Below are 24,374 nucleotides of genomic sequence, written 5' to 3' on the forward strand. Positions count from 1 at the left end.
ATTTATGTCCAAATACCTCCTTTTTGTTTGTGCGTTTATTTCCAAAATCCAAATTCATGACGCAATGCAATGCAATGGAACGCAGCTACCTCTCACGGGGGTGCGCCTGAGTGAGCTCGTGGCACTCTGCCAGACCCCTGACTCAATCAGCTCTTATTCCCTCATCCTTCACAGTAGAAGCATCAAACAAGGTTCTAAAGACTGTTGACATCTAGTGGAAGCCTTAGGAAGTGCAATATGACCCCATAGACACTGTATATTGGATAGGCAAACCTACAAACCTCAGATTTCCCACTTGCTGGTTGGATTTTTTCTCAGGTTTTCTCCTGCCATATGAGTTCTGTTATACTCACAGACATTTTTAAAACCGTTTTAGAAACTTCAGAGTGTTTTCTATCCAAATCTACTAATAATATGCATATCTTAGCTTCTGGGCCTGAATAGCAGGCAGTTTACTCTGGGCACCTTATTCATCCAAGCTACTCAATACTGCCCCCAGCCATAAGAAGTTAACGCTTTTTTGGTTACTACATGATTCCATATGTATTATTTCATAGTTTGATGTCTTCACTATCATTTTACAATATAGAAAATAGTAAAAAATAAGAAAAACCCTTGAATGAGTAGGTGTGTCCAAACTTTTGAATGGTACTGTATATAATAAATAACAGTCATACAATGAAACAATGAAAAAAATCCATAAATTGGGTTTACAGAGTGGGACAGTTTTATTTTATTCTCATCTCAAGATAACAATAGTGACATATACAGAGTGGTCACTGACAGACAGAAAATGAAGATACATTAATTAAAGTCACGTGTGTCCTCATGATGACAGAGACACCTGGACTTTATGTTTTGTCCGACCTTGTCGACCACATCAACTGATATCGAAAAATAGTTCAAAGAAATTGCAAAGATCAGACGTCGTTTTTTTGTACATTCACACTGTGGCCTTTAGTTCAACTGGCTAACCATGTCTCTTGTCCTTGGGAGCTCCACAAACAGCAGGTTGGACGTTTGATTCAAGAGTTTTGTGGATCACTCTCCTCCTTATGCTGGGATCATAGAGCAGAGATTGGTTTACTGTAGTCCACTGCAAAGAGGTTCATGAACCATGATGGAAATATTTAAATATGTGCCAATATGAAATTATATATTTAATATGTTAATGTGGCCTTATTGGTCTTTCACTAGTCAATTGGTCAGCCTGGTTTCATGTATTTTATGTATTAATACAGCAGGTAGCCTAGTAGTTAAGAGCACAGGGCCAGTAACAGAAAGGTTGTTTGTTCGAATCACCGAGCCGACTAAGTGAAAAATCAGTCAATGTGCCCTAAGTTCACCTGCAAGTCACTCTGCATAATGTATTAAGAGAGCGAGGAAACTAATAGTTTTGAGCTTCTCAACTGCAGCTGTATTTCAGATGTACTAACAACTGAGAATGACGCACCACAGTATTTCAGGAGGTACTAACAACTGAGAAGGACGCGCCATAGTATTTCAGGAGGTACTAACAACTGAGAAGGACGCGCCATAGTATTTCAGGAGGTACTAACAACTGAGAAGGACGCGCCACTGCATTTCAGATGTGCTAACCACTGGGAACGACGCACCACCCACTCATCCAAAATCACACGTTCGCTCACAGCAGACAGAGACACAGACAACCCATCATCCCCCACCATAAGAATGGCATACACTATCACAATGCATTCAGAAGACTGCTACAAGGATAACCTCCTGGCTCTCATAACAGCTTGTTATGGCTGCAGACAGCTGCTGTAGGAAAAGTGTGTGTAGTTTTGTATTAAAAGAATAGCCATATTCATCAGGCCTGATATTCAGGAGAGTTATTTTGGTTGAAAGTTGCTATGTACAAGATCCTATCTGAAAGTATTAAAAACACCTAGTACATAGAGCTCCGTTTCTTAGTACTGATTCCTTTTAATCAGGAATGTGTATATTCTGCCAAAAAGCAGGTGTATTATTAACATTAAACTGAAACAAAAATCATTTAAAAAAATGTAAAAAGAGAAAATAAAGGCTGAGATAATTCCAGCAGACAGTCATGATATGAGTTCTCTCTGTTTCACTGTACTCTGAACCTAGCCTAGTCCCCGATCTGTATGTGCTTTTGCCAACTCCATTGTCAATCTAAACATTGCATTATGGAATTGTCAAGAGAGCAGAAACAGACTGGCACCAGACTTCTCTGAACCCACACACATAAAACCCAACACAACCAGGCCTGTTCAGCATAAGGCAAGAGACTCCTATTCTCAGGCAGAGGAACTAAGACGAAGACGTCCTTTACTGTTAACCAACAACACTGAAACACATCACTGTCAGTTACTGTAGCCAGGTGCATCGTGGAACAAATTACACCTTTCACTTCATTTTAGAGACAAGACCATTTTTACTTTGTGTTAAACAAGCCAATTCACCCATGGTACATTCTGTCAGGTACAAACGTCCAACTTCAAATAACGACTAGCAACCTTAAACAGGTATTACGCCTATGGAGTGGCGTTGAAGTGAAGAACGGGACTAGGGGTGCACCTCAATACTCTAAAAGGGACTTCCTCGGCTCAACTCATCGTCTTTACCTGAAATGATCTGGACAGACAGGACGTGTGAAAGCAATATGGTGGATGGATGCCTCTTTTAACCAGTCTAGTTCGCTTATATCTGTGTGAATGTAGGAAAGGAGAAAAGGGGGGAGGAAGCAACAGTAGACTACTAGTATGCACCCTATAGCTACAGTACAGTACATGGCACTAAACTAAAGTATGAGCTGAAATCTCCAGATCCAACAGGGAGGAACTGTTAGAGGCAATGGCTAGATTCATATTCTATGAATAATCAGACAAAACCCGATGGAAACAAAATATACAAGTTGGATATTGTGTGCTTTACATCATTTCTGTGCTCTATGAGATGTTTTTAAAGAACATACCGCTGATTTTAGTATTGAATTGTTGTGTTGCATCTTTTTTCGTGGTTATGTTCAAAGTTAAGACATGAAAAGAAAACCTAAGCCTAAGAGTCCATAAACATGGCCTTATAAACACGTTATATGAAATGGCAAGTACTGTAGCATTCATTACAATTCATGGACATGTGTTTTAGTAAGATACATGTCAGACGGAAAAGCGTGTGAATGTCAATGCATGCTAATGTGAGGTGACATAGGAATAGCCAATTCAAATATTGTTAAGTAACATTGGGTATAGCTAGCTAAAGTGTCTGATTGCAATAGTTACACTTTACTTGATCTCCCCACCTGACCTCTCCAACTCATCCGTTGCCATAAGCAGACATGACTGTTTGACATAACTTACGTCACTGTTATGACAGTGTCCCGCAAGACTTTTAAAAGGAGGGTTCAAGTAAAACGTTGCAAACTGCTATTGGTGAGAATATGTACAACAACTCAAAGCAGGGTCCAAATCTACCCCAAATAACACGATATCAATCTTATATTACATTGTTTTGCATTTGGAATTGGAACAGACTTTGACTGTGATATGAGAAAAGATGTTTGAAAAGCAGCACTAAGGTGAACATGTTTGTTTAAGACCGTCACATTCTTATACTTATTGTCAACCATATCGAACCTGCATGAAACTTTATTGATTTATGTTGCATCAATATGGAACAATTTCCTGTAATGTCATATATCTCAGTTTTGCTAACTTGTGAGCTGACCTATGTATTAAACGTATGTGTCCTTCATATTGTAGTGGAATGCTTTTCCTTTCAGTTAGATAAAACATGCAAGAGAAAGGAGAAATGACTGCGTCCAATAAATCTCAACAAATAATTGGTCAGAGCTGATCACCTGATCAGGTTAAGAGACAAAATGGCCACCATGTTGCTATGGGAACGGCTGTGAAGCTACAGGATAGTAGACAGAATGAGTGAGTGTCTGCGTGAGTAGTTTTAACTTTGAATGACAGGCTAACATGATTCATTTGAGCTGGTGAAAATATATTACCTCATTGACCAAAATCTCATCCAATCAGACCCACACTGCACAAGTATAGTATATATTTTAAAAAAACTAAAGAAACAAATCTGCAACAGTCAATAACTACTCAGTGGGTGACTGTCAAGAGTCAACATTATCCAGTCTGAAGTGTAAAAAATGCATACCAAAACAATTCAAACAGTGCAAATCATAATTTTTCACACACTCTTTACAAGAACGGAATCAGGTAGGGGGGTCGAGGGGGGGGTGTTTTTAAAGAGTAAAATGCAGGGATCTCAGATACCTTAAAAAATAAAAAATAAAGGAGAGCTGAGGATGACAGGACAGCCCCTCCTCTTAGCCTCTACTCATTCCATGTACGCAGATCCGAGAAGATTGGAGATTTAGAAGCATTGTGGTGATGGCTCCATATTCGGCCATATTGCTCACACCTATCCAATCCTCTCAGATCTGTGTACACCAAGAGGGTAGGAGTGAAACGGAGGGACTAGAAATGGAACCAGGGCGATGAGAGAAGGGAGGAACGGAGGGGGAGAGGAGAGAGCAGATGAGAAGGAGGGGTACGGTTGGTCTTGGAGTTGTGGTCCTGGAGGGGAGAGGGGCAGGGTCATCCAGTAAGTTGAGGCCTCATGTTGTTGTCCTCCTGGTTCTGGAATGCTGGATCAGCCACTGTAGTGTGATGTCTGCCAGAAGATAGAAACACAATTGTTTTGTTTGTTTCAATTACTCCAACGACACATAAAGTATAAAGGTATAGTTATCAGGCCATTATTATGTAATTACGTAACATTAAAAGGGAACGGGGATACCTAGTCAGTTGTACAACTGAATGCATTTAACCCAACCCCCCAGAATCATTTAACCCAACCCCTCGGAATCATTTAACCCAACCCCTCGGAATCATTTAACCCAACCCCTCGGAATCATTTAACCCAACCCCTCGGAATCATTTAACCCAACCCCTCGGAATCATTTAACCCAACCCCTCGGAATCATTTAACCCAACCCCTCGGAATCATTTAACCCAACCCCTCGGAATCATTTAACCCAACCCCTCGGAATCATTTAACCCAACCCCTCGGAATCATCTAACCATTTGTTTTCTTACCAATGTTGTCTTTTTCCTTGCAGGAGATTGAGTAACAGCAGATCTCTCTGTCCTGGATGGCTGACAGGTTCCTGTGTGTGGGCAATGTTAAAGAGAGAAAAACTTCAATTACCCAGACAAATAGACACACAGACAGACACATACAGACAGACAAGACACACAGACACACATAAGACACACAGACATAGACACACAGAGACAGACAGACACACACACACACACACAGACAGACGCACAGACAGACGCACAGACAGACGCACAGACACGCATAAGACACAAAAGACAGAGACAGACACACATAAGACACAAAAGACAGAGACATATAAGACAGAGACAGACAGACACACTGACAGACATAGACACACACAGACAAGAACAAACACAGACAGACAGAGACCCACACAGTAGATTATGCAAATCACGCTAAAGGAAATGGCAGAGCTCCCATACTCACATCCTTTCAATCAGCTCCTTCTCATCCAAGGCACCCGTAATATCTCTTTTGTTCCCCAAAACCAGTACCTGAGAGTCAACGGAAATGACATGAGTGATTTTGCCTTTGCCAATGCACCTGCTTTTAGGCTTTTCTTCTGCAAACCCAATTCCATTTAACAATAAATTCCACAGGCTTTATAACACTGTTACTAGAGCTGTGTAGTCCACTTGGAGCTGTGAACTACATTTCACAGGCTAACGCTCTAACACAGTAACTAGAGCTCATTCCAAATAACAGTTGGAAGCCAATATCTGCTAGTGGAGAAACAAAAGGCAGCTAAAGTGAATTGATGTGAGTGGAGAAATAGCTAGCTAGTGTCAGAACAACGTTATCCATTTTCCCTCTCTCATTTAAAATGGCTGACAGCCACACTCCCCACGGCTTTAAATAAACATGTCCTCACCCCGGTCAGCAGCATGTGTGATGTGACTCGTGTCATCCATCCCTGTGTGCTAGGCCCCTATCGTCATGTCTATGAGAGCAGTGACGTGTTTAAAGATGTAAAGATGACCCGATACTAACAATAGTCCGAGAATCATTTGCCATCCTGTCTGGATCTCACTGCACTGCCCAGGTCTGCTAATGGTCCCCCCCCAAGTCAATACACGTCCGGCCCCAGACAGAGTCACACAATCCCCTCCCTCTGTCCTTCCCCCACCTCCGCCTCCATCCATCCCTCCCTCCAGCACTGCTACGGCACTAGCCTTGGAGATGCTAGTAAACCTGCACTGCTCAACCACCACCCAGTTGTTTGCTCTGTCCATTCGTCGCTCGCCCCCGTCTCTCTTAAACCTCGACTCTTTCTCTTCCTCTCCTACCTCCGGCCCCTCGACTTGTGTACGGCTCAGGTCAAGTTGAGCCACTGCTGCCCGATTCCTCCATACTCCGCGATACCTACACTCATCTTGACCTCTTCAGTAACGTCGACACACCGATACCAATATCATATTTTTGTAAAAGGCTGTACTCACTGGGATCCCCTGTAGCTGGGGTTTGTCTAGGAGGTTGTGCAGTTCATTCTTCGAGGCCTCAATCTTCTCTGGGTCTGCAGCATCGACCATGTAACTGAGAGAGGAGAGAGAGAGAGAGAGATTCAGCGTTACGTATTACTGCATGAGCATGTGAAAGGTAAAAAGGGTACATGGATCTCTGATGAGGGTGTGTGTATACTCACACAATGGCACTGACTCCTCTGCAGTATCTCTCCCACATGCTCCGGAATCGAGGCTGACCCCCGATATCCCACAGCTGGAGAACAATGGAATGTAAGCGTACAAACACACACACACGTGGACTCGCTCTCAGTCTCACGTAACCTGACACGTACACACACTATCAGCATGAGTACCAAGGACAAGTCCAGCTCATCATCAAAACATTGCCTGTTCTCGTCATCAGGTCTGACGCTCTGACCTTAATGGTGACGTTGCCCTTGGTGATCTTCCTCATGTTGAAGCCCACTGTAGGAATCATGTCCTCACTGAACTGCCCTGACTGGAGGGAGAGAGGGGGGGGTGGAGAGGACAGACGGAGAGAGCGACCGTTAGACACGCAGTACCGTTCAGCAGACACATTCATCATTATTATGAGCCATATTGGACGATGATGCGTAACTCAGAGACATGACTGCAAGTCACCTGATCCCAACGGCCAGCAGCACTTTCATCACACTCCCCAGGCTACGTCATCAGATGCATCCTGGGAGGTGTGTATGAAGAAGAGGTAATAGGGTTCCTGTACCGTAGACACTCAGATCTCAGTGTACAGTGGGATAGGCCTATGTACTTTGTTTCTCACCTGAAAGCAAGGTGGTAGCGTATTTCATGAAGCAGGATCAATGAATTATCTAGCCACCTTTGGATACAACGAAATAAGCCTCACTTTCTATTTTATTCTAAAGGGAAGCTAACATTATCAAATGAGGTAGTAATACCAATGACTCTGTCAATAGGTCTTTCTATAAAAGGGGCAAATGTGCGGTTCAAGCAAGCGATAACAAAGCAGTCCGCCCACCACAGGTTTGGTAAACAGCTGAGGGACGGGGCTGAAGAAATGTAACCACTCTCAAATTCATAGACAGAGCTATGGATGCAAGGACTGGCCATGCATGAGATCAAAGTTATAGTTTTAACTATTTCATTAAGTTGAAGTCGATTCTAGACGCTGACCTTAGATCCGTTTCGCATTTCCCCCCACTTATGTTTAAAGGGGCAACCATCGGTTGAAACAGTAACAAAGAGCCTCCCCGCCCCTTTCGATAAAAAGCTAAGGGAAGGGGCTGGAGAAATGGAACTGCTCTCAAATTCATAGACAGAGCTATGGGTGCAAGGACTGACCATCCATGATATCAAAGTGATAGATTAAACCATGTTTTGAGGCTATATAGTGTTTGTTTACGTTTACTTTGTTTACAAACAAAAAGGTAAAACAAGCGTGTATATATATATATATATATATATATATATATATATATATATATATATATAGGTTTCTGATGGGGTACGACAGTTGAACTAAGCTTATGAGGCATTTATAAGTTATATACTTCAAGAATCAATGAGTACATATCATTCATTCACAATTCCAAAAATGTATGTGGCAACTGCAGATTGCCCCTTTTTAAGGTTAGGAATGGGGAGGGAAAGGGAATGTTTGATCTGTACCTAGGGGAAACTTCACCCCGGAGCTGACATTTCGGACTAGTCATTAAATCTGCAGAATGCTGACACCAGAGTTCAGCCTAGACAACACAACTTTCAGGAAAAATGTCACGAGTTCAGCTGAAAATGACTAAACATACGCAGCGGTAGTGTCATGTTAATCTCCAAGTCTAAATCAGTTTAGAAATATAAACCAAATAGTGAAAAATATGAGTAAAATGCATTGTGAAAAGACTCCATTTGAGGCGCTTGTAGGTTAACTCAAGAAGAAAGCCTCCATCTTGTACAGTCGGAATACTGCTACTGTACTCTCTTTGACGAACGACCTTTTCGAGTTGAGCACAACACAGGAAGCAGAGGGACGAACAACTTAAAGAGCACCCACTGCGGTTGTCCTTGTGCCATCATTACAAAACAAGCTTATTCCACACCACCACCTGATGCACTTTGTTTATGAAGTCAGTTCGGTTGAGGCAAAGGTTAAAGAAGTATACTAAGTCAAAGTAGAACACTAGGGCACAAAGCCATATCTCTACTTGACATCAATATTCCACTTTCACTCTATAGGGTCCTAAGACTAGTGTAATTTCCGTGGTCCCGGGGGCGATGTGTTGACCTGATCATGCTGTAGAAGTGGCTCAGACAAGACTAATGCAACCTAGAACTATATTTCAGCCCAGACCGACACATTACTAGCAAAGACCTGTTCAGCCAAGGGAATAAGTCTCTCACAGACTTTCAGAAGCAGGCAGGGGGTTCATACACTTGTGTGTAGGCCTATCTGAACTGTGTGTAGCCTGTTTGTGTATTTCAAATAATACATAGCCCGACGATCAATTGGGATCAATGGACGCAACTGTGGCGAGCTTTATCTGTTGTGTATTTCCTCATGCAAAAGCTGCATATGTCCCAATGCAAAGATTGTGAGCTCAAAGTTCCCATGGAATCAATCAAAACTGTGATTTTGACCTAAATCCCTAAGATTAAGATGTAAACTTCCATAAACAGTCCAAATGGAAATGATAGCAAAACTAGAGAAATCACTTTTTATTCAAAGGGCAAACATTCCTGGATATAGAAACCCCAAACAGGGAGCCTATGTAAAAAGGTCAATAGGATTTGCCTACAGCCAAGCCTACTGTTTTGATCATGGAGTGACTTCATATCAACTTGGGAGGAAATAAGTGAGGCCTTTGTTCCTCCTTCATAACCACTGAACAACATCTGACCTAAATATTGGAGAGGATCCCAGAGTAGGTAGCCTAGTGGTTAGAGCGCTGTGCCAGTAACCGAAAAATCGCTAGATCGAAGCCCCGAGCTGACAAGGTAAAAATCTGTCGTTCTGCCCCTGAACAAGGCAGTTAAACCACTATTCCTAGACCGTCATTGTAAATAAGAATTTGTTCTTAACTGACTTGCCTAGTTAAATAAAAAATAAAAATCTCTCAGTGAATGCCTGTCATGGCATCCTGTCAAGGAGGGCCATTGTCCTCACAAGACCTCACAACATTGTATCAACGTCACATGGAACTCATTGTTAAGTGAGATGCCATTTAAGCATAATGTCACTCCCTGTCTAGAGATGATGATATAATTGGGGTCCTGAGTTTTTCCCTGACTGCATGACCTGACCAGAAAAGGAATTAGGCCTTGAGGTTGTCCTGGTCAGGTCACATGGTAAGAAAAGAGTAAGGGCCCTAGCTATAATAGATTGCATTTAGCCCTGTTGGTCCCAGTCTGCTATTTGGGGGAGGAGGGTGTATCTCACCTCATCTATCCCATCCTATATGAAAACATATTTGTACATAAATCAAATTTGATTAGTTACGTACACATATTTTGCAGATGTTATCGCAGGTGCAGCGAAATACTTATGTTTCTAGCTCCAGTGCAGTAATACCTAAAACTTGTTTTTCAACCACTCCACAAATTTCTTGTTAACAAACTATAGTTTTGGCAAGTCGGTTAGGGCATCTACTTTGTGCATGACACAAGTCATTTTTCCAACAATTGTTTACAGACAGATTTCTTCACTGTATCACAATTCCACTGGGTCAGAAGTTTACATACACTAAGTTGACTGTGCCTTTAAACAGCTTGGGAAATTCCAGAAAATGTCAAGGCTTTAGAAGCTTCTGATAGGCTAATTGACATAATTTGAGTCAATTGGAGGTGTACCTGTGGATGTATTTCAAGCTCTACCTTCAAACTAAGTGCCTCTTTGCTTGACATCATGGTAAAATCAAAAGAAATCAGCCAAGACCTCCACAACTCCACAACTCCATCCACAACCTCCACAAGTCTGGTTTATCCTTGGGAACAATTTCCAAACGCCTGAAGGTACCACGTTCCCCTGTACAAACAATAGTACGCAAGTATAAACACCATGGGACCACGCAGCCGTCATATCGCTCAGGAAAGAGACGCGTTCTGTCTCCTAGAGATGAACGTACTTTGGTGCGAAAAGTGCAAATCAATCCCAGAACAAGAGCAAAGGACCTTGTGAGGATGCTGGAGGAAACAGGTACAAAAGTATCAATATCCACAGTAAAACGAGTCCTATATCGACATAACCTGAAAGGCCGCTCAGCAAGGAAGAAGCCACTGCTCCATACAACCATAAAAATGCCTGACTGTGGTTTACAACTGCACATGGGGACAAAGATCGTACTTTTTGGAGAAATGTCCTCTGGTCTGATGAAACAAAAATATAAATGTTTGGCCATAATGACCATCGTTATGTTTGGAGGAAAAAGGGGAAAGCTTGCAAGCTGAAGAACACCATCCCAACCGTGAAGCACGGGGTGGCAGCATCATGTTGTGGGGGTGCGTTGCTGCAGGAGGGACTGGTGCACTTCACAAAATAGATGGCTTCATGAGGAAGCAAAATTTTGTGGATATATTGAAGCAACATCTCATGACAAAATGGCTTAAGGACAACAAAGTCAAGGTATTGGAGTGGCCATCACAAAGCCCTGACCTCAGTCCTATAGAACATTTATGGGCAGAACTGAAAAAGCGTGTGCGAGCAAGGAGGCCTACAAACCTGACTCAGTTACACCAGCTCTGTCAGGAGGAATGGGCCAAAATTCACCCAACTTATTGTGTGAAGCTTGTGGAAGGCAACCCGAAACGTTCGACCCAAGTTAAACAATTTAAAGGCAATGCTACCAAATACTAATTGAGTGTATGTAAACTCTACTATTATTCTGACATTTCACATTCTTAAAATAAAGTGGTGATCCTAACTGACCTAAGACAGGGAATTTTTACTAGGATTAAATGTCAGGAATTGTGAGAAACTGAGTTTAAATGTATTTGGCTAAGGTGTATGTAAACTTCCGACTTCAACTGTATATAGGATGAGTCTTGACTAGAATACAGTATGTACATATGAAGTGGGTAAAACAGTATGTAAACATTATTAGTGACCAGTGTTCAATGACTATGTACTGTACATAAGGCAACAGTCTCTAAGGTGCAGGGTAGAGTACCGGGTGGTAGCCGGCTAGTAACAGTGACTAAGTTCAGGGCAGGGTACTGGGCAGCGGCCGGCTAGTGGTGACTAACAGACTGATGGCCTGGAGATAGAGATTGAAAAACTGTTTCTTCGGTCCCAGCTGTCTCCGCCTTCTAGATGGTAGCGGTGTGAACAGGCCGTGGCTCAGGTGGTTGTAAATGCATTCCTGTGCCACCGGGTGCTGTATATGTCTTAACATTTTACATTTTAGTCATTTAGCAGACGCTCTTATCCAGAGCGACTTACAGTAGAGTGCATACATTTTATTACATTTTTACATACTGAGACAAGGATATCCCTACCGGCCAAACCATCCCTACCGGCCAAACCCTCCCTACCGGCCAAACCAAACCCTCCCTAACCCGGACGACGCTATGCCAATTGTGCGTCGCCCCACGGATCTCCCGGTTGCGGCCGGCTGCGACAGAGCCTGGGCGTGAACCCAGAGACTCTGGTGGCGCAGCTAGCACTGCGATGCAGTGCCCTAGACCACTGCCCCACCCAGGAGACTCTTAAGAAGGCAGGCAGCGTTCCCCAGGTACTGCGTTGGGCTGACCGCACCACCCTCTGGAGAGCCCTACAGGATGCCCGACAGGATGCTCTCAATGGTACATCGGTAGAAGTTTGTGAGGGTCTTAGTGCCTTCTTGGGGAAAACAGACGGGGATAGGGAGAGATTGAATATGTCAAAAAACACTCGAGCCAGCTGGACTGCACATGCTCTGCGGACGCGGCTAGGGATGCCATCTGGGTCGGCAGCCTTGCGAATGTTATCACGTTTTAAATGTCTTACTCCCGTCGCCCACGAATAACGTGAGCTCAAAGTCTTTGTGGGCGATGGTGGCTCGCGTCGGCGGCACTGTGTTTTCCTCGAAGTGGGCGAAGGTGTTTAGCTTGTCCGGGAGCAAGGCGTCGGTGTCCAAGACGTGGCTGGTATTCCCTTTATAATCTGTGATTTTCTGGAGTCCCTGCCACATATGTCTTGCATCTTAGACATTGAATTGCAAATACACTTTGTCCCTGCACTAACGTTTTGTCTGTTTGGTTGCCTTACGGATGTCATAGCAGCTCTGTTTGTACACGTCCATGTTCCCAGTCACCTTGCCATGGTTAAATGCGGTGGTTTGTGCTTTCAATTTTGCGCGAATGCTGCCATCTATGCACAGTGTTTGGTTTGGATGAGTTCTAATCGTCACAGTGGGAATAACATCCTCTATGCACTTCCTGATGAACCCAGTCACCGAGTCAGTGTATACGACAATGCTATTCTTGGAGGCAACCCGGAAAATATCCCAGTTTGTGTGATCAAAACAATCTAGAAGCATAGATTCTGATTGGTCAGACCAAAGATTTCTGTCTATAGGGGGGGAGGGGCAGAATGGATATACACGGCCGTGACGATGACCGAAGAGAATTATCTCGGGAGGTAATGCGGTCTGCATTTGATGTTGAGGTGTTCCAGATTGGGAGAAAAAAAATAGACTTGAGTTCCTGTACGTTACCATAATCACACCATGAGTAGTTAATCATGAAATATACGCCTCCACCTTTCTTTTCCCCAGATAGTTATTTCTTCCTGTCCGCACGATGAAGGGAGAACCCTGTTGGCTGTATGGACAGGGACAGTATATCCGGAGAGCCATCATTCCGTAAAACAAAGTATGTTACAAAGTATGTCCCTGATGTCTCTCCGGAAGGAGCTCTTCGCCCGGAGCTTGTCTACTTTATTGTCCAGGGACTGAACATTAGCGAGTAATATACTCGGAAGCGGTGGATGGTATGTACGCATCCTGAGTCAGACTTAAAGCCCACTCCATATTCGTCTTTCCATCAACGGCGTCTTTGAGCAGCCCCTGGGATGAGTGAAATTCCCTCAGGGGTACAAACAAAAGATCCAATTCAGGAAAGCCTCATTTCTGATCGAAATGCTGGTGAGCGACTGCCGATCTAATATACAAAAGTTATTTTCGGCTGTATGTAATAATGCAAGAAACATTAAGCACAAATAATGTAAGAAATAACACAGCAAAAAATAAATACTGCAAAGTAGACTAGGAGCTAGGAACAGGGCGACCATGTCTGTCGGCGCCATCTTGTTACATAGCCTATAGCCTAGCCTACAGATCTGTACTTGGATTTCTTAGTACGAGTGGGATCTTGCGTCAATGCTTTCACAACAACCTGGACATAGAAATGTAATGTCTAGAACTGATATGATTCCCTCTGTATTAAAATGGAACAGAACGCCATTTATGCTCTATACATTACATCCCTATCGGAAAGTGTCATCCCAAAAAGTTAGAAAACTACACCATTAAAAATACACTTACCTACTATGTGATCATACTGCAGTCACCCATAACCTGTGCATACTGATCAGAGCATGGCTGAGTTAGCCTCTGGGCCTTCAGTTGTGTAATAAAAGCAGACCGATAAATGACACTTAACTGCCACTCACTGGGACTGTTATGAGACAGACGAGACACAAAACTGCCAGATGGGAGGATCTGACAAACAAGGATGAGTCATTAAGTCACCATCTTCCCAAGTCCCTGTCTAACACTCAGTGGGGAGCCAGGGCCAGGGCTGACAGCCTTCTGATTCTCACTCCTCAAACAAGACAGCACAACCCCACTCACTGCCACCTGTGGCAGCTCAACAGATACGCCATAAGGATCAGGAAGTTGGGAATTGGACGGTCTATGAAACCAGACGGATATGGCCCCGGACAGTGAGTTAGGGAACCCTGAACTAAGTGGGCCTGGGGGATGGGCACAGGGCCGGGAATAGGCTGAGTATGGGGCAGAAAATGGAGATGGGGAAATCGGCTGGACTTGGAGCTGTGAATGGGGCAGCAGAATGAGCTGAGGCTGGGTAATTGGCTGGGGCTGGCTGTGCCTGGGGATGGGCTGGAGCAGGGGATGAGGATTGGGCTCAGGTTGGGTAGGAGCAAGGGCAGGGTCTGAGGCAGGGCCTGGGTAGCCTCATAAGGCTGATTACTGCATATCCGTGCAGCGAACATTCATGTAAGCTCGCAAGATCAGGCAGCTTGCTAGGCTAGGGGATGAAGATAGGGCTGGGAGATTGGGCTCAGCTGGAGCAGGCAGATGCAAGGAGGTGAGGTCCAGGTTTAATTTATGCGCTCTATAAACGGGTGAATTTATACACATATGACCTTCTTCTGCACAGCCTGGTTTTGTGTGTGTTCGCAGAGGGAATACTCATCAGCACTGGTAGAGGGGTGAACACACACACACACCTACAGTATTAACACAAAATCGAATCAAGATAGGCTAATCATGTCCTCTTCATACAAAAATACCTGTAGAATGTACAAACCATTATAAACCCATTGACATACCACACTGCAAGGATATCACTACAATCACAAGCTGCCTGGTGAGAGGCTTGATACAGTGTTGCAATGGAGCAGGTGAAAGGGGTTGTTGTTGCCACAAAGTAGAAGCAAATGAGGAGTGGGTGATACAATGAATACAATCAGAGTGGAGGCCAATATCGAATGTACAGCCCAACTGTGACCTACTGGTTGTATGTCAGAGAGATACAATATTTTAGGGCCTGGTGTAGCCTGCAGTGTGTAAAAGTACTACAACCAATGTAGGCCTATGCCTTGATCATTTCTGGTCCTAGTCTTGGCCTTTTCTACTTCCTTGTCATACATCCATGTAAACAGTATCAGCATCCTAATCCAAGACCTTGGTTTGGACATTCCTGTGCAGATTTATCCCCAACACATTTTACACTCTGGAGTACAATGAAATAACAGTGTACCATTTCAAGGTTGTAATGCAGTCTCCATCCCTCAATAAATCATATAGGCCAATGAATATAGCATATCGTCCTATTCAATTACATCTAGACATTATTCACACACACACAGAGACTATTTGTTTCTAGCCAGGACGAAACGGTCCGGATTACGAATAATGCTGCGACACTGTACCAATTGAAAGGAGGAGCGGCGTTTCAATCACGAGACCGCTACTTTGTGCAAAGGTCTATTCCCATCGTAATCGGTGCACACACAGACGAAGCGAGTAAACTGAGAAATTACCGCTATTACGTTGACGAAGGTGGTTTTCCCCGAATACTGCAGACCGACCAGTGTCAACTCCATCTCCTCCTTCCAAAATAACTGTTTAAACCAGTCCAACAGCTTGTTAAAAAGGGCTATCATCTTGAGAGAGTGGCTAGGGTAGCAAAATATCAACTGACTGAATGTCTTCACCGCCGCTGCGATCAAATGGGAGGAATGCGAAGATGTAACCCGTTTCAGTCCTCAAGGATCGCAATATAAACGGCGGTGTTTTGATTTTACGCCTTACAGAATGTTAATTGTTTTTAAAGCCTCTTATTTTCTTGCGGTCATTATTGCTTTTTTTTTCCTTCTTTCCTTCCTAATCGGGTGGGGTTTTAGATCCATGCACAGCTGATCCACGAAACAATGCGCGGAAAGGGGCGCTTTGATGAAAGGAGCAAGTATGAGTAGCTGCAGTTGCGATCACTGAGGTGTAAAAACGTCACTCTGGAAGGTGCGCCCTCTACCGGTTGATAAGATATATTACACTAAATATAACATTTTGTGGCAGATTCGTCTATTTATTTATTTTATACATGCGAAACAAATACTGCCAATACAAGACAAACAAGAGTAAGAATATACGTTAGTTTTAATTCATACAAATGTACTAATTATAGGGTCGTTACAGTATATTTAAACATCAATCTTAAGTTTTGCTACTCGAATCTGATGTTGACACTCTCAACTTGAATCTGTAAAACAGGGAAGTCAAGTGACATCGCAAATTCTCAAGCACCAAGAAAAGTGGGAAAAGGTTGGTTGGTCGACACGAAGCTAAATATGAACAAGACAAACTAGATCTGTAATTGCACATTAACCGTTAATTACGGTGAGTTCGTGTTCACTGTTTGACATATGGTGTTTACTTGATCTTATAAAATATAGCTACACCTGTTAGTAGCTAAGTTAGCTAGCTTACTAGCTAACTTAGCAGAGACTAATTTTCTTAAATATCTGACCCTAGCCACTTAGCTAACTTTATTTGTTTACCCCACTGCTGCAACTGACACACTCATTTCATGATAAAGGTAAAACGATAAAAACTGCATTCACTGGGGCTCCCGAGTGGCGCAGCGGTCTAAGGCACTACATCTCAGTGGTAGAAGCGTCACTACAGACCATGGGACGATTCCTGGCTGTATCACAACCGGCCGTGATTGGGATTCCCATAGGGTGGCGCACAATTGGCCCTGCGGCGTTAGGGTCATTGTAAATAAGAATGTGTTTTTAACTGACTTGCCTAGTTTAAATAAAGGTTACATTTTTGTGCACATGACAATATTGTCAACAAACAATTGAGAGGTTGAAAACGTTGGGAGAACATCTAAGCAGGCAGAGACATATGTCCTTAACATAAAACTACAAATGTACAGAACGCGTCTACCAAGTTCAACTCTATGTCAATCTAACCATTTTTTGTTGTTGCTTACAGTTCACGTGGGCCTCTGAATGCTTGTGTTGACATTGACATGGTGTATGTTTTTGACCACAGTCCAAGGCCAAGTTCCACTATATCATCTGGATTGTTTGTGTAACTTCTGTCTGGGGCTTTGGAAGTGCTGTTTTTCCCAACCTCCGAGGGAATATGAGTTACACAGCAACAAACCAAAGACTAGAGGCACTGTCCCTTCTAAAATAACTGTTGACTAGATTCAGTTGGACCACGTTTGTCATGGGCACCACACTGAGTGAGCCTTGCATCTACGACAAGCTGTCAGAGAGCATCGATATTCTCCGCCAGTCGGGGTATCGCTATGGCATGTCGGAGAGGGAGATCGAGAAGTTTATCAAACAAGTCCTGGAGACCAACGAGCCTCGACGAGACCCGCCACAATTCCCCATCCTTCGAGCCACTATCAAGGTAAGATGTACACACACACACACACACACACACACACACACACACACACACACACACACACACACACACACACACGTGTGGTGGCCACAGATCATACATCAAGCAATGGGACTTTCGATGTCCATCAGCTAATAATATGCCAGTCAACATATCAAAAGCACATTGCAGGGATTGACATTAAGGTTTGAAAGGCACTCGCCCAATTGGGCAAGTCAGGAGCATTTTTTTGGTTGCCGGAAGATTATGATCACTTGCCTGAAAATGTAAAGTGGCTATTCACCTACACACGGGAGGACCCAGCAAGACCAGACTACTGGAATTCTTTGCATTTTGGTGGAAACCTCAGAGCAGGCTCAACTTGCAGGTCTACTTGGGTCACTTGCCCCGGTAATAAGGCAACCCTTAATGTCAATCTTTGCATTGATCAACCATCCTCTCACTTGTCCTCATCTCCTTACTGTAGTTTGTGGTAGCGGTAGGCTTTCTGTTGGTGGTGGTGCTGGCCTTCACCTACCCCCACACTCAGCCCCAGCTAGGTGTGATGTACACGGGGGGACACAACTGGTCCTCTCCCCTCAGCCACGTCAGACTACTAGCTCTGCCCATCGCCAAGAAGTACAACCTGCAAGGTACAGTTACAGAGGGAAAAGACCTATGTTAGACACTATTCTTAGTTGTTCACTATAGATGGATATTTGTTCCTAGCCAGTGTGTGTGTAATAACAGCTTCCGGACTGTCTCTCCTGTAGGTTTCCATGAGTGGTGGAGTGTGGGGGCTCTGCGGCAGGGCCTGGTCAACTGTTCTGGCTGTGCAGAGGTCTCCTCTGTGCTGGAGGTCCCCGAGACCCTCAGAGAGTCTGCAGCCATGCGCAGGGGGCCACAGCCTGTGCTGCTTAAGGTACGACCACCACTGCAAGTAAGCAATTCAAGTAAGCATTTCGTTGGACGATGTAAACCATGCGTGTCCCGTACATACTGTATGGCTAATAAAACTTGAAACACTAAAACCATACAAATTTACTCAAATATACATTTTAGTTCAACAGGAAAACAACAATATCACTTAAAGGAAAAGTTTTTGTTAGACTGTAAAAACAACAATGTACCTGAAAGTGAGTGTTCAGTATGCTTATTGTTTACAGGTCCATCACAGCATATAAATATTGTGCTAGTTCATTTAGCTAACGTCGGCAGTCTTTTCTGCCCTGTGCCTGACGTATGTCCTCTGTCTTTATGCAGGGTGGGGAGTATCTGTGCATGCAGAGGCAGCAGCTAGAGGAGCTCTACTCAGCGCACTCCGGCTCCATGAGTATACTAGTGGAGAAGGACAACCTACTGTCACATGACGAGTGTTTTCCACAGGGCCCAGCAAACTTCACCCTGCTCTGGTACACACACACTAACACGTATATGCTGCTCTTTAATTATTTGTTACTTTATTTTTTATTTTTTGTAGGTATTTGTCTTAAAACTGCGTTGTTGGTTAAGGGCTTGTGAGTAAGCATTTCACTGTACGGCCTGTTGTATTCGGCGCATGTGACAAATAAAATTTAATGTAGATACACACACTTGCGTGCAGATATGCACATGCACACACATAGAAACCCAACCACACCCACATGCATATGAATGAGCATGACTTAGTCATTCAGTAAACAGGTCTCAAGGAAGGAAGAAAATAAGGATGCATTTCTCAGTGTCCTCCCCTTCTTTCTCTAGGAGGTTTACATCTGTGGCCAGAGAGAAGGTGTTACGGTGGCTGTTCCCCAACGCTGATCTATGTCCCCTACTGGACAGCGCCGGAACAACATTGCAGCGTTGCCTGGTCACGCATAGTGCCAACTCTCAGAGCAGAGTGAGTCTGGCCTCTAACGAAGTCCAAATAGACAAGCATGTACAGTGCCTTCGGGAAAGTATTCAGACCCCTTGTCTTTTTCCACATTTTGTTATGTTAGCTTTATTCTAAAATGGATTAAAAATACAAAAAATCCTCAGCAATCTACACACAATACCCCGCAAGAAGACTCGATTCTGTAATGACTGCCAAAAGTGCTTCAACAAAGTCTGAATAGTTATGTAAATGTGATATTTCAGGTTTAGTTTTTATTAGCAAATTATTTATTTAATCAATTTTAGAATAAGGCTGTAACAAAATGTTGAAAAAGTCAAGGGGTCTGAATGCTTTCCGACGGCACTGTATGTTTGTTGTTATGGTGTTAGTCTTGATTCAGCCGTGTGCTGTTACAGTGGTTTTGTGCGTGTGTGTTTTAGGGGGTGCGAGTGCTGGGCTGGCTGGTGGTAGGAGAGGGCCTGCCCACAGTTAGAGTGCTCCCTGTCCACCACTGTCAGAAACACTGCAGCTCCTTCAACCTCTGGCTGGGACCTGGAGATATGGGTGAGAAGAACACACATACACACACACACACACACTGCAAGTATACTGTGTAATATTGTAAGTATACTGTGACCATTATTAGTTAATTATTTGAATCGTGTGTTTGTGCTAGGCAGTAACCAAAGCCTGATTTAGACCTATACAAATTTGCATTTAGTTTGACCTCATTGTGACCTTTGTGCTTTGACCCTGCCAGTGTACGCTGACCCGCTTTACTGGCAGATGGAGCTGTTCCCCGGCCGAGACCAAAGCCTGATTTAGACCTATACAAATTTGCATTTAGTTTGACCTCATTGTGACCTTTGTGCTTTGACCCTGCCAGTGTACGCTGACCCGCTTTACTGGCAGATGGAGCTGTTCCCCGGCCGAGACCAAAACATAGTTTGTGACGGCTCCACTTTCTGAGGGAGGAGAGGAACAACTGAATGAGACAGAATGGGAGGAAGACGGAGGGAGTCAAGGGTTCTGTCATACAGAACTGTTGAAACTCCACTCCAGTCCAGACATCTGCAGACTGGCTGAGAATATCACTTCCTGTAGAGTCGGAGTGTGATTGGACCTTTTAACCGTCCCTTGCAGGCTAGTCCCGCCCTCCTCTAGGTATGGGAAAGAACACTCACCACAGGCACAAGATATAGTGAAGAAATCTGAACACCTCTCATCTCCCCTACCCTTCTCTGGCCTAATACCAAACTCATCTCTAACCCTTACCCCTTTCTGGCCTAATACCAAACTCCTCTCTAGCCCCTACTTGTGCCTCTTCGTTGATATCCCTTCGCAGATCTAAGACAACTGGATGGTTGTAAGCAGGGAGAGACCACTCTCAGGCTTGGAGGTGTGTGTCTCGATGAGGAAGAGGCTGGAATGTTCTCAAACTCGGACTGTTTGCCTCAGAGGAAAAATGGAGCGTGACTGATTAACAGCAGAAGGTCTTGCCTCTGTTTTGTTCAGTTGAAATGTTCAAGATTGTTTTGGTTATGTTTTTTAGTTGTGATCAAATCACACAGCCACAACAGGAATAATGGGACAGTTTTGTGGCGCTGCCCTCCCTTCATCTACTCACTCTTATACCGGACCGTATTCATCACCTAAGTCCAACATGTCGCTGCTAGTGTAACAATGACAGTTGGTTAGGAGGATGTATGAAATTGATTTGTCAGTTTGGTGAATTGCATTTGATTACTGAAAGTGCAGATATTGTATTTAATATATAGTTGACGATAAGTGCTTGTGCCATAATTTCAGAAAGACTGAAATTCTATTTCTTAAGGTTCTTTTCACTAACTGTTTTTGTTTTGTCACTGCTTTTTCCCATGTCATCCAGTCTCCCGCGTGAGCACTAACAAGCCAGAATTTGTTGATGATGTCACAGTGTTTGATGTTTTGTCACTAACGTTATAGTCCCAGTCGGTATTAGATCAAATGTTGCGGCCCTGCCGCTTGTGGGGGAAACAACCTGTAGTTACCTAGGTTACCCCATTGGTTCACAGCCAAAACATTTTTCAAATGCAATTTTTTTGTTGTTTCAACATTGCTTGCGTTCTCACTACTTTGAAAAAATAAATATTCTAGGGCTTCCCTCATGCGCCTTTACATGATGGTGCTAGCAGCCGAGTGAGTGCTACCGGCTACCGACCGGAACATTAAGCTAGCCAAGACAAACACACAAAAAAAGAAGTAGTGAGTGGCGTTACAAACGGACTATACTAAACAAGTTAAATGTCTTACCTATGATTAAATGTTTTCTACACACATAGCTACCTTAAGCCTACTTAGACACCAGGTCCCCACATCTCCCACGCCGAGAATAGCCTGAAGCCACAGGGCTCTTCTCGCAGGCTCCATTTCCCTGTGTGGGAGCATTTGGAACCGCTGGTCGTGATTTTTGACCTGGTTACATGTACATTGAACAACACAGCAGATTTTCTCCATGTTTTGTTATTTCTGTCTACCAAAAAATGGATGACAAAGTTGGCTCTTTTACACTGGGGGTCATTGGGAAATAAGTTTTGTTTTCCTCAATTTGTGGGCATGGTTGAGGGGAATTCCTTATTATTATGTGAATAGCGACATGGACTATCGATGTTCAGAGATTTGATCCTGTTCTGTTGTCAACATAATGTTTATAGAGTTTTAATCTCTCAGAATTCACCATTGTCACGTTATGGCCTTATTGTTAAGCTATATTTTAACATTTTAAATTCATCTGTTTTTCAGCTTCCCTGTTGGAGCTGTCTTCTTTTATCATTATTTATTGTTTCAAGTTCAAATGATGTCCATGTACTGGAACCTAAGCTATTAAGTGGTTATTATTGTTCATCTCTTCATGACTGTGGATGTAGTGGCATGTACTACTGCCATATTGCATAATACATACTATGAATGCATCTGTTCTTTGGTAGTACACATGTCCAATTCCCTCTTTCGTATGAACTCGGAGGATAGTGCCAAAAATAGTCTATTAAAGAAGTTAGATTTTTTTTATATATATGTAAATGGCATGCTAGAAGGGTCTAGACATTTTCTTTGCGATTCCACTTGTTTTTGAGGAACTTATCCAAAATAGAATACAACGTTGCTGAGACAATTTCATGTGTACATCTTAAGAACTGCATCACTATACTGAGAGCTTTTCCGTTTTTAAGTATTTGGATGTTTTTGGAGATTTGTTCATGTTTTTTCAGTGCCACCATACTGCACAACGAGGAAGTGAATTGCTGGTTGGGGTAAGTTTCTCAAACAAATGAAATAGCAAAAAAGTTTCTGGACCCTTCCATAACATGCCATTTATATCCACCCATCAAAGTTCTCTGGGTGGATATAAATTAGAATCCACACAGGAAGTGGCTCTCAGGTTCTCTCTACTGTCTGAAACCCAGTTGGGTGGGTGAGACATCTTTACCATTACATCTTCTTTGCCACTCAAAATATAGTTGTGGTTCAAGGCCCTCAGCTTTGACCAACCAATATCATCACCTCCTTCCTAAACCTGACACATTTCCCTTGAGTTCAAGCTTGCCTTTTTCTTATCACGCCTTACTTTTATAGTGCACTGTATGTCATTGCATATATTATCCTAGCTACAGATTGTATGCCAGATAATGTGATATAACCAAAGATTTTTGGGGTCCAGTAACCAAAGACTTATAATAGGTAATATCACATTAACTGGCATACTATCTGTAGCTAATATTCTCCCTATTTTATTTTTCTGTTAGCAAGCTCAAGGCTACTTAATTTGGTGTCCTTCAAGCAGTCCACTGTGGGTTCTTTGTATTGAAACGGGGCAATGTATATCACTGGCTTTAAATGTGATTACTTTGGTGACAGCGGCAATTCAACCTTTTTTTATTGGCTTTGAACAATAGTTTTGTATGATCAAATTGCAATGTGAGTCAAGAATTGGACACTTGTTTTGGTTGTGTGTGCTTAATAGGTGTCATGGAAATCAACACTTTAATTTGACTATTGTATTTTTGATATCCCTTTAAATCATGATGTTATAAAATGTGCAATAATTTCCATGTTGGATCTTAAAATCAGAGCATTATATCAAATAGTTTGATTTCATGCACTCCTGTGTCGTCTCTGGCTTCTTTAATGTGATGCCAAGCTATTATCAAATCGATTACCTAACGTTTGATTGATTGTGATTGAATTAAACCATGCAACAATTAACTCATTAATAACCTGGTGCACCACGGAAGAGTTAGTTTATATAAAGCGGCTATCTCCCAAATCCATTCTTAAATGGTGGCAAGTAGCCTAGTGGTTAGAGTGTTGGGCCAGTAACCAAAAGGTTGCTAGATCGAATCCTTGAGCTGACAAGGTAAAAATCTGTCGTTCTGCCTCTGAACAAGGCAGTTATAACCCACTGTTCCTAGGCCGTCATTGTAAATAAGAATTTGTTCTTAACTGACTTGACAAATAAAGGTTCAATAATTTTTTTTAAATACATGAAGATCTTTTATATCAATAGCAGTCAATCAGTCATTAATTATTCTTTACATAATATCAGTCTCATCTGAAAGTCGTAAAATTCTTGGTTATCTGCACGAACCCAGCCTTTACTATGAATCATCCATACACACATTGGCTCAATTATTTATTTACTAACTAATTAAACAATTACAGAATATACAATACATAATAACATACAGTAAATACTGTCCCTAGTGGACTAAACAAAAAGTTTGGTTATAACACAATAGATTCAGAGGAAAAGGGGAGGTTCAGAAG

The 24,374-nt window shown here is 42.9% G+C and overlaps 2 protein-coding genes across 8 annotated transcripts; one reads left to right on the forward strand and one right to left on the reverse strand.

The window, feature by feature from the left end:
• Window positions 1-704: 704 nt before the first annotated feature.
• LOC139563386 (ADP-ribosylation factor-like protein 8A) lies at window positions 705-16,336 on the reverse strand. The gene is made up of 7 exons (XM_071382031.1): window positions 15,853-16,336; window positions 7,012-7,092; window positions 6,773-6,846; window positions 6,570-6,663; window positions 5,557-5,624; window positions 5,103-5,173; window positions 705-4,677 (listed from the first exon to the last, which is right to left on the reverse strand). Exons 1-7 carry the CDS (start codon window positions 15,973-15,975, stop codon window positions 4,622-4,624), a joined length of 567 nt encoding a protein of 188 aa, XP_071238132.1. The 5' UTR covers window positions 15,976-16,336; the 3' UTR covers window positions 705-4,621.
• Window positions 16,337-16,553: 217 nt separating this feature from the next.
• Window positions 16,554-23,709, forward strand: LOC139563341 (bombesin receptor-activated protein C6orf89 homolog). 7 transcript variants are annotated; one of them, XM_071382018.1, is made up of 8 exons: window positions 16,554-16,633; window positions 17,372-17,740; window positions 18,204-18,369; window positions 18,490-18,656; window positions 18,980-19,128; window positions 19,460-19,595; window positions 20,012-20,135; window positions 20,458-23,709. In XM_071382018.1, the coding sequence occupies exons 2-8, from the start codon at window positions 17,552-17,554 to the stop codon at window positions 20,538-20,540; spliced, it is 1,014 nt and encodes a 337-aa protein (XP_071238119.1). In that variant the 5' UTR covers window positions 16,554-16,633; window positions 17,372-17,551; the 3' UTR covers window positions 20,541-23,709. The 7 variants fall into 7 exon arrangements, with proteins under 7 accessions (XP_071238119.1, XP_071238105.1, XP_071238087.1 ...); XM_071382004.1 differs by having other exon boundaries at window positions 16,562-16,708; XM_071381986.1 differs by having other exon boundaries at window positions 16,563-16,708; window positions 17,312-17,740.
• Window positions 23,710-24,374: the final 665 nt, after the last annotated feature.

Source organism: Salvelinus alpinus, chromosome 2 (assembly GCF_045679555.1).
Source record: "Salvelinus alpinus chromosome 2, SLU_Salpinus.1, whole genome shotgun sequence".
Taxonomy (NCBI): Eukaryota; Metazoa; Chordata; class Actinopteri; order Salmoniformes; family Salmonidae; genus Salvelinus; species Salvelinus alpinus.

Coding starts and splice junctions, on each gene's coding strand:
- LOC139563386 (XM_071382031.1), bottom strand. CDS start 15,975: ATGATAGCCCTTTTTAACAAGCTGTTGGACTGGTTTAAACAGTTATTT. Junction 7,093..15,852: donor CCTTCGTCAACGTAATAGCG/GTAATTTCTCAG, acceptor CTCTCCCTCCAG/TCAGGGCAGTTCAGTGAGGA. Junction 5,174..5,556: donor AAGGAGCTGATTGAAAGGAT/GTGAGTATGGGA, acceptor GCCCACACACAG/GAACCTGTCAGCCATCCAGG.
- LOC139563341 (XM_071382018.1), top strand. CDS start 17,552: ATGGGCACCACACTGAGTGAGCCTTGCATCTACGACAAGCTGTCAGAG. Junction 18,370..18,489: donor CAAGAAGTACAACCTGCAAG/GTACAGTTACAG, acceptor TCTCTCCTGTAG/GTTTCCATGAGTGGTGGAGT. Junction 18,657..18,979: donor AGGTACGACCACCACTGCAA/GTAAGCAATTCA, acceptor GTCTTTATGCAG/GGTGGGGAGTATCTGTGCAT.